The following is a 13628-nucleotide window of genomic DNA, read 5'->3' as shown; positions in this document are numbered from 1 at the left end:
GATCCTGTTCAAGGCAGGATGTTAACCCAATAGTCGCCATTTTAAAGTTACGTGCAAAAAATATAGTTCTTACTCTCAACCGCTTTTGAGATAATACAAACGCTAAATAAAGCAACAAAAATAAAACGAAGTTTTATCTATATAAAATAAACATTTGCAGTAATGACTGAAAACTTCATAAGTCAAAGAACATAGTTCACTAGCGTAAGGATTTTTGATAATCAGTGTTACCGTAGTTCTCTACACATACGAGGTAAAGCAGGAGAGGGAACCAGACTGGCCTGTTTGTTTACATTGAGCTGCGGTACCAGATTAATTTTGATTCTGACAAAATCGGACCGTGGTATTAGGATTGAAAAACTCACTGTCAGTGTCTTATCATTTATATTGATAGTTTTAAAATATTTTTTTCATCAGAATATAAACGTGATTAATGTAAGAAATCCATTCTACTCCGTAAATGAGCCCGGCTCTCTGTACTTCTGAGTACTTTAATATATTTTTGTGTTAAATGCTATTAAGATATATAAGTCGTAATATTATACAGAAAATATTAACTTCAAATCTGTTTCCATGCACCTTCAAACTTACGGTCACCAGTAATATTAAAATTATAATGCGTTAATTTAAAGATCTTTAACAATGTTTTATATACAGTATAGGGAAACTTGAAAATATCTGCAGTTTTTATTAACCTTCTGCCTTAGATGAGAAAAATAAATACCATAGTAAAAACTAACTTTAAAGGCCTTACATACAATCTATATATAATATTTAAACATAAACGATCTTTTAATATTATCAGAATACATATTTAGTTCGCATGCACTGTATACATGCAGTTTTGCATCCAAAGATAATCCATCAAGTTACCTCGCTACTTATCGGCCAATGGTATTAACTTCCTTTACAGATCAAAAAGGAATATTGAAAGCCTTTCCTCACGTGTGAAAAACATATTTAGCGAATGAACTTCTGCTACCGGTATTCCGTTGAAAATAAATGCTTCGAAAAAGGAGAAGAGACGTTTATTTAACCTTGAACTAAATCAATGAACACCATAATAAAGATAGTAATTGGCACCAGACATGTTTAACCATTACAAAATTACTTTTATTAATAATGATTGCACCCTATTAAAAATATACCAACTCATTTTATTCACTTAAGAAGCATGGAAATATTTTCTGAACAAAGTCTATGAGCATTTTTCTGAATGATTTCCGTATTTGAGTATTAACAATACCATACACAATAGGATTTGAGGCGTTTCCAATGAAAAACGCGTATCTTAGGAGCAGATTTCCCGTGATCCCGAAAATATCCATCCAAAATGGCATCCAAGTAACCAGATAAATAACACTACACAGAAACAACATCTTTGCCGTTTTTCTATGCGCTGCACGTCTTAAATTTTCCCTCTCCAACAGAACACTAGTTGTATGCTTCATACGATGCCGAGGTTTGTCCGGGGGAGGGACATACTCTTGAACGCTCCGTTCTTGAATGTACAAGTCCGAGTCTTTTTCAGAAACCGAATTCGCCTCAGTTGGTTCTATCAGGGATTTGGAGTGCTCCATTTCTAGGTACTGCGTCTTTTCTGTCGTTACCTTTTCCCTGCTGCACGAAATTTCGCAAATATCCGAAACTATCTGTGAACGTGCATGTCTTCGTCGACGCAATTTTGATCGCTTCCATAGAACATAATAAACTATAATATACAACACCATTATAGTTCCAAAGGTCACAATGAAAGAAACTGCAAGAAATCCTTGATAAATAGACACGGATAGCTCTCCCATTTCAGAGTATGTAAAATGGCAAAAGTGTCCAGTACTTACGTGGAATTTGTCATACGAACAATGAATGTCCTGAATATCTTTATAAGAAACAACAGCAAAAGTTCCTACAGCGGGCGCAGCCATCACGCAGCTGATAACACCAATGCAAATGATACCCTTATTCACCAGGTCCACAGACATTTTGCGTGCTAGATGGCACACCGCTATATACCTCTCCACACTGATAGCCACCAGTGTGATATTGGAGGCCGAGATGACGAAGTGACGCAAAAATTCAAACAAGCGGCAGGCAACGTCTGAACTGACCATGTGTAACTCATAAATCATAGTGTATGGCATAATAAGGGTACATACCAATAGATCCAAGATGGCTAAAACTTTGATGAATGTGTTGGAGACTGCATGGTCCCGTTTGTGGAAATACACGATTAAAACTGGTACATTTCCCAAAATCCCAACAAACGAACACACCGTTAAATAAACTGCTAGTAGTATGTACTCCAGACTCCACGTCCCACTTGTCAGTAAAGTTCCAGGCACCGTAATGTTGTCCTCCGTTAATGTGTAATCACTACCGTTCCGTCCGGTCATTTCGACAGAAATGCAGTCGAATCCCATTTGTACAAGTGCGTGATTCAATAAATCAAGTGCAAATAAGAGTTAGCGTGGACTTCCGAATAACATTACTCAAATTATTGTCTAAGAAAATGCGTTCTTGTCCCACTGAGTTCCAGTAAAACTAATTTTTGGTTCGTTTGACTTCAAAGTGTCAACGATGTATCCAAGTGTTAAACTAATCTGCCGATATGGCTTTTAAATAAAATTAACACATTCAGACATAATAATTCTGCCCGTGAAATTGAGCTCTTCATGCCATATTAACAAAGATCAATTCATAACATAATTTCATGATCTCTGAATGCTAGAACGTGCTAGACAACTTTCTACCGTAGCTGTCAATCAATTGCAACCGTATGCACTTTTAAACTCCAGCATTCCAATTGGAGGGGAACGTTCCTATAGAAATGTTAAATGCATTAGATGCTTCGCACACATCCGATCTAAGGGACACTTTGTTTATCCTTGTGACGTGAATGCCATTAAAAGAACGCACACAAATCAATATCAAGCGCGCACCTGCGGTAGTGGTCCCTCAAATAGGAAGATAGGTATATCTCATTGTGTGGTCATGACAGATGCACTCAATTGTCATAGTAACACTATACTGTCCAATGACAAGCAGCGATGTATTTCCTGGAGATAAGTGTAAGCTGGAATTTAATTAGTAGTTCATACTTATTGGTGTCTTTTTATTTTATACATGCACTGCTTTCAAAAAGGAGAAAAATAAACCGGAAAGGAGAAAAATAAACCAAAAAAAAAAACCCTTCTTTCTTCATCACATCTTAGTATTTACTATAACTCTCTTCAATTTCCCTAATTGGCAAGGTTTTGCGTACATCAAACGAAATATTCCCTTATAATTTCAAAAAGTTCATATCAGTTCTACATAATTGCATCAGTTCTTGTTAAGTGGCCATAAGTTTGCCTATTAAACATTACATTAAGGAAAACTTATTTAAGGCTCTTTTAATCGACCAAGATTGATTTCATTGCCATTAAGCGTAGGAATAAATTGAAAGTAAACTGACTCATAAAGAAACATCATCCTTCTCGTTTTAATGAAGAATTTAAACAACAAGGCTTGGAAGGAAACGATGGGGGTAACCAGGATCACAAGAGGAACTGAACTATTTCAGTTCCGGCCCATTACAGTAAAGTATTCCCTCTGATATTTATTCTTCGGAATATTTGTTCCTGTATAACACAACTCGTAATTATTAATTATTGGACATAAATCGAATTTAGGGGAAAAAAACTAAATTGATTGCTGATATAGAATTAAAAAAAACAAGTATATACTGACAAAACGTCAGAAATACTCAAGCTGTAGAAAGTCAAATAATATCATAAAATGGTATAAGATGAGGGCTATTGAGTTCAATATTCCAGTTGAATAAATTACATGTACATGAAACGAAATTCATATATTGAATTTAATTAGAAGAAATATAAAGCATAATAACGTTACCGTTTCTTTAATGATTTTTTATGTAGATATTTAGTATACTTCAACTATTTACGTTTTTGTATTTTTTGCTTAATGACGTACATCATTTAATATATACATCAATCTAAATAGCTCGCTACAAGCCAGTATAGTTGCAAACCACGGTCAAAATGTATGACAGTCTCCTACTCCGGAGCGTGGCTTGAGACAGTGGGGTTCATCTAGCTGAGCGGCATGTCCAATAAATATTCCGTACGAATCCAAAAGAAGTTATGATATAGATTCCATTACCAAAGCTTCAGATAATACATGAATTCAACATTCATTTTGTTCTACTATTTTGCTGTCACTCAAAGTACACATCATTTGCAGGCCTGTGAAAAGCAATTTCAGTTGGGGGGTACAGCCATGTATTTTCTAGCCATGAGAATTTGTTAAGGATGGGGTAACCCGCGCCACCTTTCAGCTAGAGTCTGCAGTGGACTCGTCCAAGGATGCTTTGTCGGCGACTGTAAAAAGTTACCTGAGATTCCTCCGCAAAGGAAAGCGCGAAATCTCTGTATAGAATCTGTTGTGACTGCGGAGCTTCACTCATTGTTCATTCGCCATAGAATAGAATCCATTATTTAACACTTAATATCTTTCAATATACAGACGTTTTCAAGATAAGCTTCATTTTTGTTTCTATAAATATTTTTATCTACAAAATTAGTATATTTTTTTGTTTTAAAACTGAGTAAATCGATGACCTAGCATCGTTTTAGATAACTCAAGCCCCTCTAGGGCTTGAGTAAAAATTATTCGGAGTAGAGTTACATTATTATTAAAATTTAAGAGTCGGTGATTTTATGTCAATATGTGGTATGTGATCGACATATGCATTGGGTCAAAGAAAAACGTATTAATTTTGGACAGTTTGTTAAGGGCCAATTTATTGTTCTTCATATACCTCTAACATAAAGAAGATCAATGTAATCTACATGTATATACATGTTAGAGTGCACGTGTATACCAAAACTGTATAGGTTGGCTTGTGATAAATTTAGGCCCCATCCGTACCATCCTAGTCCTAGACGAATGAGTTAAAAAAATGAAAATTTTAAAATGAATGTTGGATCATTCACCTTCCCTCATAGATATACTGTTTCTCAGTCCTTCTTTCCCGGCGAACATCATCGGCTACTGACTTACGTTTTACAACTGTGTGTATGCAAAGCGTCTTAGCGATACCCACATGTTAAAATTCATTCCTTCTGCTTAATTGGGTGTTTATTGTATTCATTTTTCTAAATAAAAGATAACATTAAACAGAGATCTGATCTATAAAGAATCTATGCTCTGCCAACTTAAATGGTGTTATTTATTTATTTCTATTTTATTTCAACTCTCAAATTTATATCAAATAAGTATACAAAGTATATTCCATATATCTTCACTCAAGTACTTATAATAAATACCATTTACATGATCAAACCTACATAAAGACACACACATAAAAATATACACATTTAAACATGTGAAAGTTGTTTTAATATACTAGTAGAAGAAAAGAGAAAGAAACAGAAAAAGGAGAGATAGGGCATAGTTTTTTTTCCCGTTTACATTAGGGGGTTAATGATCAACATTCCTTTCCTGAAAAAATATATATTCATGTACGCATGTATAAATGAATTATTATATATTACATTTGCTCTGCCAGTTATTCTCATAACTCGGTACTATATTTACATTGTTTCAAAAGTAAATATTTCTCTGTATAGATTATTTACTTATTTTTTAGATTATAAACGACATATCCATACCAGTTGAATTAGCCGATGAGTATAAAATACCCGTTTTTTTTTTATTATTAAAGCCTTAAATTCTTCTATAATGTATTGTTTCCTCAAGCAAATGATACTTGAAAAACATATATACTGGACTCAATTGTTTTAGGACTTCTCTAAAGTAAATGTTTTATTAATGCTTTATGAAAAATATTTACAAAACAGAATCCTTGACAAAGAAACCATAGAAAAAACCACACAGTGGAAGAGGCCTATCTGCCTTAAGGATGTTGGTTTAACAGATTGGAGGAGCCTTTTCCGATTTAAAGTACACTGGACAACTCTAAGACGTGGACGTGTTGAGAGAGACAAAGAAATTCTTAGCATGGTGCAGAATTTTCAATTTGTGACACGTGTCCGAGTGACGCACCAGTTACATCCGGACGACACTACGACCTGTATATGGAACCTAAGTAGGAGCAAGACGACGACGATCTTCACGTTATTGTTCATTTTTATGTCATTAGGCTCTCCAGAATATTATTACCCAATCAAAATAATTGTTTTGCTGGAACCAAAGAAAAAATTCCAAATCATTTATAGGTTTTATTAATGCTTGGTGGTTCCCAGAGAGACCTTAAACATGTTATTGACATTTTATAGTTATGATGTCATGAACAATGCGATCTCTTTAGTACATGCTAGAGCACTTAAGTTTCTAATCACATTTATAAGCATGAAAAATAGCCTTTCCAACCATCCACCTTCAAAGTTTTTTTTTAAATAAAATACATCGCGTTCCCGATAGGCTGTTGAAAAATGATATGACCCATATTCTTAGTACCACTTGTTCGAATATTTCCTATCCCTTTCAGATAGTTAATGCTTTTTGTATGGCCAAATTAAGTTATTGATTTTCTTCCAATTTGTAACCATATCTAATGTATAAAAAACAAGAGATGTTCTATTCAAAGTGCTCATTGGATCTGTAATATTAATCGAGTGTGTAATAAAGTGCTAAAACTATTCAAGTGACAAATTGCATGTATTTGATACTCTAAGGTCTCGTTTATGCATTTTTAAAAAAAATTTTTGGACATAATAATTAATCAGGTTACAAACTTCACTCACTAAAATTTACGTCAGTAAAAAATAAAGTCCAACATTTACTTCTTTCTAAAAGTTTAGAGAATAAGGTAAATTACATAATTGAAACGAATGCGTTATAAAGGTATCAAATTATCATTATTTATTTACCGACCACGAAATTAACTCTATTGGAAACATTCATGGAACCAGATCCCACCTCTGATGTCTCTGCTCATATTTTGTATTGTTTAATGGACTTCTGAGCTCGAATACTGTTCATTATCTTCATATATTTCATTGTATCAATTTAAGTGAAAACGTCGTAACATTACGATTAATAATCAAAAACCAGATGTGTTTGTGGAACACTATGCCCTCGATGGTAACACAACTCTGGAGTGGGACGTAGACTGAAGTGGTATACACTTACCCTTGACAGAACAATAGTTATGGGCTAGGTTAAAGTTGACAAACAGGACAAAAACAATATACCTCCGGGATTTCTCGATCCAGAGGCATAAAGAGAGTAAAGGATTGGTTAGGGAACAAGGCTAGCTGTTGATTATATGTATGCACATTATTCTTTTTGTGAATGGCAAACTTCGTACTCATGATACTTATTTTTCTTTGAAAGCAAGTTGTATAATGCGTCTACGCCGTAACGACGGATATATAACCTTGTCTTCATAATCTGTTACGAAATACAACGTGGTTTCCCGCGGTCATGCGTGGTTAGGTTGTTTTATACACACTTCCTTCATCAATATTCATGAAAATGAAAAGACATTATTGTTTCATATCAGATTTTGCTTATTTCCTTTGTTATTACACATGTACATTGGTTTACATAAACATTAGCGATAAGTTGTCATACACAACATGTTTCTCATACCGTTTCAACATCCAAAGAAGCTGGATTATCAATCACTATAAAAGGGATTTCATATACAGATTTTATAGAATGCCCACACTTTAAATCTAAAGAAGGATGAATTTAAGAAGTTATGACCGAAAAAGTCTTAGAAAAATATAAATCTAGGAAAAGGGAATAAAACAGAGCCTTAGAAGTTCTAAGTATGTGATTACATGTAGGGGCGGATGAGAAAAAGCATCCCCTATTGACGGGTGTCCGCCTCTTTTAAGGACAAATGATTCAAACAAAAAATGGATGAATGGAGCGAAATATATTTTTTGGCCTAATTTTATTGCAAACGATACAAATAACAAATTTCTCGAATATAAAGAAATTGTAAACCTTCTGTGATGTTCAAAAGTCAGTCCTTCTGAAACCATCTTATTAATCTATACAAATATTTTTTTTACTTCATATCACATTTTTGTTTAATTTTGAATAAAAAAATTAAAAACTACGTGGTGAAACTTATTCATTTTATTCATTTAAACATGATCATAATTGTTTTCAAATTTCTTGACATAAGTTTGTTTGTATCATCTGTCCTTAAAGGTCCGGCCGGACCTAATACGACAACATAACAAAGGTCGCATCCGCCGAAATTCTTATGTATTGATCAGGTAGACTATTCAATAAAGGTCATTTTTTGCTAACAATTTAAGGTCATTATAACGATCTCAATTTTTTCAAAATTTTTGAAATTGACGCTTGTAACTTTTCTTTTGGAAATTCATTCGACATTCTAACTCTTAACACACCCGAAACTTTGTGGTAGAATGTCATTTATGAACTACGGTGCACATACATTTTCAATATTACTAGGAACACCAATTTTTATTTCTTTTGCAAAAATTGAAATAAAAACACTCTTAAAAAGAGTGTCAATCTATCTTGTTTGAAAATAATTTGTAAATCCCCGTTCGCAATATTCATTTGCCTTATTCAATTTTCAACGTCATTACGGTAATAACGTATGAATATAAAAAAACTTGGTATGATAGAACTTTAGTTCCATTCCGTTCTCCATATATCTATTCACGTCGTGTGGAAGATCTTACAACATGTAATTAATGGAGACGCCAGAGTTCAACATAAATACAATATTTTATTTTTTTTTTTTTTACAATGAGATATGGATATAACAAATAACAATCAAGCTCAAAGTCTATTCAAATTATACAACTCGGGAGCAAGCAAAATATGGTGGCATGGGAGAATAAGCATCCCCTGTCGACAATTAACAAGCTAAGTCAATCGAAAAACCTGCCAACGCTTTCATGCATCAGATAGTTGTTTTCCACACTTGTTGGTTTAGTTTACAAGATGTCGGCTTCTATGCATGGAGTTCACGATTGACCAGTATTTGGAGTTGATGCGTTAAAGAATGAACAAAAATCAGTTCATTGCTTTATAAGAATATGATTTTATGGCAGTCCTTCCGAGGCAGAGCAACATTTGAATGGACATCCACAAAAAATGCGACGGGATATTTTTTTTTCATTCTGCTTACAGTACCTCTAGGTTAATAATAACATTGTTAGCAAATATAACCTATTAGTCGGTCGTATTTTTTGGCATTTTTGTTTCATATCAATTGTTAGGCCTTTGTTTGTTCTGTTTACCTGCTTACAGTGGGTATGACTGGTAAAAAGGGGAGATTTTATTCTCCCAGCCCCTGACCCACTCTTAGTCAATAAAGAGAACCCCAAATATGACATGATGCTAGTGAATTACCAAGAAAAACAGGAACTTGTAGAAGAATGCCCTTTTGGAAACGTGATAGTGGCCCTGTTTCACCACGGCTCATGCTCGCTTACACCTCTACGAGACTCTACAGCCTTTAGGAGAGAGGGCCCTTTATTTCGATACAGACAGTATCATCTACCAACATCAAGAGGGAGCCTTTAACCCCACCCTTGGCATTACAGTTTAGGAGAATGGACCGACGAATTAGACGGGGACCACATCATTAAATTCATGTCGGGAAGACCTAAACATTATCACTATATCACAGCCAAGGGAACTCAGGTCGGTAAAGTGAAAGGATTGACTCTGACTTATCGGAATTCCAAGATCGTGTCCAAAGAGACTTTACAAAAAATGCTGATGAAAGAAATAGAGGAAGTCACAGTGTCTTATCCCTACCAAATCCAGAGGAACCGTGATCATGAAGTCCAGACCAAGCCTTTAAAGAAACCGTACAGAATTGTATATGATAAGAGACAATTATTGGTACCCTCTTATAACACTTTACCTTATGGATATTGATTCAATGTTGACATGAAAATAAAATTGGTTTTTATTGTGTTTCTTTCTTCATAGTCTCTATAAAAGGCATTCTAATTCAACATGAAAGGTCATTTTAAATCATACGTAGTCGCGAGCCAGACCAACCCATGCGTTATCCCCAGTATGCTCAGCTCTCAAAGAGAGAAGCTACTTTTGAGCAGGGATGGCCAGAGCCTCTCCTAGGAAAAATACCAGACATAGCCCGAGCCGGGTTTTACTACAAGGGAGTGAAAGATAACGCTACCTGTTTTCATTGTGGAATTACTTTAATGAATTGGGATCCCGAGGACGATCCTTCTGTAGAACATGCCTATTGGAACCCAAATTGTCCTTACATCAATCAGTATAAAGGACGAGGGTGGGTGATGAATTTGTTCATTGTGGCTTTAGAGCAGAATAGGTATAAACCTTTACCTGAGATCAAACCTCTACTGAACCCAGAGCCAGACGTCCAGGCTCGATGAAAATGTCACATTTGTTTAAACGAGGAATTACAAATCGTTATAGCTCACCTGAGCTGAAAGCTCAAGTGAGCTTTTTCAGAAAAGCAGTCACATTTTGTCCGGCGTCCGTCTGTCTGTAAACTTTTCACATTTTCATCTTCTTCTCAAGAACCACTGGGCCAATTTCAACCAAACTTGCCACAAAGTATCCTTAGGTGAAGGGGTTTCACGTTTGTTCAAAGAAAGGGCCACGCCTTCTTCCAAGGGGAGATAATTATGAATTAGTAAAAAAATAATGGCATTTTAAAAAAATTTTCTTCTCAAGAACCACTGGGCCAGGAAAAATGAAACTCATTTGGAATCATCCTCAGGTAGTGCAGATTCAAGTTTGTTCAAATCATGACCCCCCGGGGGTAGGGCGGGGCCACAATGGCCGACCAAAGTTTTACATAGAATTATATAGGAAAATTATTTAAAAATCTTCTCAAGAATAACAAAGCCATGATTTATCATATTTATATAGAAGCATCCTCAGGTAGTATAAATTCAAGTTTGTTCAAATCATGACCCCCGTAGGTTGGGCGGGGCCACAATGGCCGACCAAATTTTTACATAGAAATATATAGGAAAATTCTTTAAAAGTCTTCTTCTCAAGAATAACAAAGCCATGATTGATCATATTTATATAGAAGCATCCTCAGGTAGTGTAGATTCAATTTTGTTCAAATCATGACCCCCGGGGGTAGGGCAGGGCCACAATGGCCGACCAAAGTTTTACATAGAATTACATAGGAAAATTCTTTAAAAATCAGCAAAGCCATGATTGTTCATATTTATATGGAAGCATCCTCAGGTAGTGTAGATTCAAATTTGTTCAAATCATGATCCTCGGGGGTAGGGCGGGGCCACAATGGCCGACCAAAGTTTTACATAGAAATATATGGGAAAATTCTTTAAAAATCTTCTTCTCAAGAATAACAAAGCCATGATTGGTCATATATATATGAAAGCATCCTCAGGTAGTGTAGATTCAAGTTTGTTCAAGTCATGACCCCGGGGGGTAGGGCGGGGCCACAATGGCGGCCCAAAGTTTTACATAGAAATACGTAGAAAAATTCTTTAAAAATCTTCTTCTCAAGAAAAGCAAAGCCATGATTAGTCATATTTATATTGAAGCATCCTCAGGTAGTGTAGATTCAATTTTGTTCAAATCATGACCCTCGGGGGTTGGGTGGGGCCAGAATGGCCGACCAAATTTTTACATAGAAATATATAGGAAAATTCTTCAAAAATCTTCTTCTCAAGAATAACAAAGCCATGATTGATCATATTTATATGGAGGCATCCTCAGGTAGTGTGGATTCAAGTTTGTTCAAATCATGACCCCCGTAGGTTGGGCGGGGCCACAATGGCCGACCAAAGTATTACATAGAAATATATAGGAAAATTCTTTAAAAGTCTTCTTCTCAAGAATAACAAAGCCATGACTGGTCATATTTACATGGAATCATCCTCAGGTAGTGTAGATTCGAGTTTGTGCAAATCATTCCATCTCTCCTTTAAGGAATGGTTGGGACTACTTTTTAGTTTAAACGTTTCAATAATAAACTAATTTCTGCTTTATGCTAGCCACAGTGCTCAGGTGAGCGATGTGGCCCATGGGCCTCTTGTTCTACCTTGTGGACACGTGTGTTGCTGTGCCTTGTGTGCTCCTTCCTTCCAGTTTTGTCCCATCTGTCGAGGCGAGATTCGACAATCCAAACGCCTATTTCTGTGTTAACTGTAAATAAAGGACAGAACCCAAATTTGCAAAAGTTTTGGTGTTTTCTAATGCTAAGCAAGCTCCTCACACCTATTTTTTTTCCCCACACTCAGTGATATAGAATGAGATTTTTGAATTATTTCTTATAAAATATTCTCTATTGGTTTTCCTCTGCAAGCTAAAAATAAATACACCTGAGAGTCTATATAAAAAGAGACACCAAACCCAGGGATCATTTCTGATCTGAGTGAGGGATTGAGCACAGCATGGAATTTGTAACCTTTGAGTATCGTTGGAAAATAGAAGAAAAATGTATTCAAGATTTCTTTGGTAAGAATCCAGGACAAACAGTTCTCAATGAAATCTACCTGTATAAAAGAATGACGTTACCCGATCCCAAAGGGGGCAGCATCATGTTCTTATAAGGACCCAGACATCCCAAGTATCGGGAATTCAAATGAAAAGTCAAATACGTCTTGGTTCACCAAAGAGAGGGACCCGAAAGCACTTGGATTCAAGGGAAATGGATGAAAAAAGCCGGAGATTGTATTAAAGGTTATGCCAAGATTGTGGTTCTAAGAGAATACGATATCATGGACTGTGCTTGTGAAACACACTATTTGTACATGAGGAGATCTTTCCCCTTACAAAAAGAACTGAAGAAAAGTTTTGAATGTTTGTAATTATGATGTTCTTGTTGTTATGAATAATAAACCATAGAAACCAAAATTCTGGTGTTGGTTTTCTTTTTTCCTAAGATACACTTAGCTGAGATAAAAAAAAAAAAACAAGACTTGTTTCTTTAGTTTACACTTTTATTGTTCAAAACGACATTTATTTCCTTCGTATCGACACAATCTACTTAGATGTTAGATCCGCTCGCATACTCGCTACACTAACATTGTTAGTGTAGCGAGTATGCGAGAGGATCTAACATCTAATTTTAAGTAGATTGGTATCGACATAAAGGACATCTCCTGTAGGAAGTCTGAAAAAGGTTCTTCACACACTTTTCACAGCACGGATATTGCCTACATTGTCCGTGTTGTGTATTTACACAAGGATGTCTAATTACTAGATAAACTACTTTGCTACAAGGACCACACCATTACTGGAAGTAACATTTTATTGAGGAACACCGATAACATACAAAACCAATACGTACACATAAATCATATCCGGAAAGATATACTACATTCCTCCCCACTAAACTTTTGAAATTCAAGTTTAAAAGTAAATGAATGTTACAATTCAAAATAAAAAATATCATTAAACATCTTCATAGTCTCTGAGTGTTTATATCAGTTGTAAATGAAATATTAGCACTGACTGAATTCAAATGACTAGATTTTGCAGAATCATGAGTTTTATTGAACATCCTGATAAACAAATACAAATATTACACAAATAAGAGCTTTCTGCCCTCATAAATGAAACAAGGGGATTATTATGCCCCAAAATCACAAATTCAGTTTCACAACAGGTTTCCGGTT

General features: G+C 35.3%; 1 protein-coding gene across 1 annotated transcript; it reads right to left on the bottom strand.

Moving 5' to 3' along the window:
- Positions 1-946: 946 nt before the first annotated feature.
- LOC134247930 (neuropeptide Y receptor type 6-like) lies at positions 947-3113 on the bottom strand. The gene has a single exon (XM_062730326.1). It carries the CDS (start codon positions 2418-2420, stop codon positions 1158-1160), a length of 1263 nt encoding a protein of 420 aa, XP_062586310.1. The 5' UTR covers positions 2421-3113; the 3' UTR covers positions 947-1157.
- Positions 3114-13628: the final 10515 nt, after the last annotated feature.

This window comes from Saccostrea cucullata, unplaced genomic scaffold (assembly GCF_032062105.1).
Source record: "Saccostrea cucullata isolate Sc308-1 unplaced genomic scaffold, CSIRO_AGI_Scuc_v1 ctg4147, whole genome shotgun sequence".
In the NCBI taxonomy this organism is placed as follows: Eukaryota; Metazoa; Mollusca; class Bivalvia; order Ostreida; family Ostreidae; genus Saccostrea; species Saccostrea cuccullata.
This window is presented reverse-complemented; position numbering and strand designations above follow the sequence as displayed.

What these genes read in the sequence shown, in the direction of transcription:
- LOC134247930 (XM_062730326.1), bottom strand. Translation starts at nt 2,420, where the DNA reads ATGGGATTCGACTGCATTTCTGTCGAAATGACCGGACGGAACGGTAGT.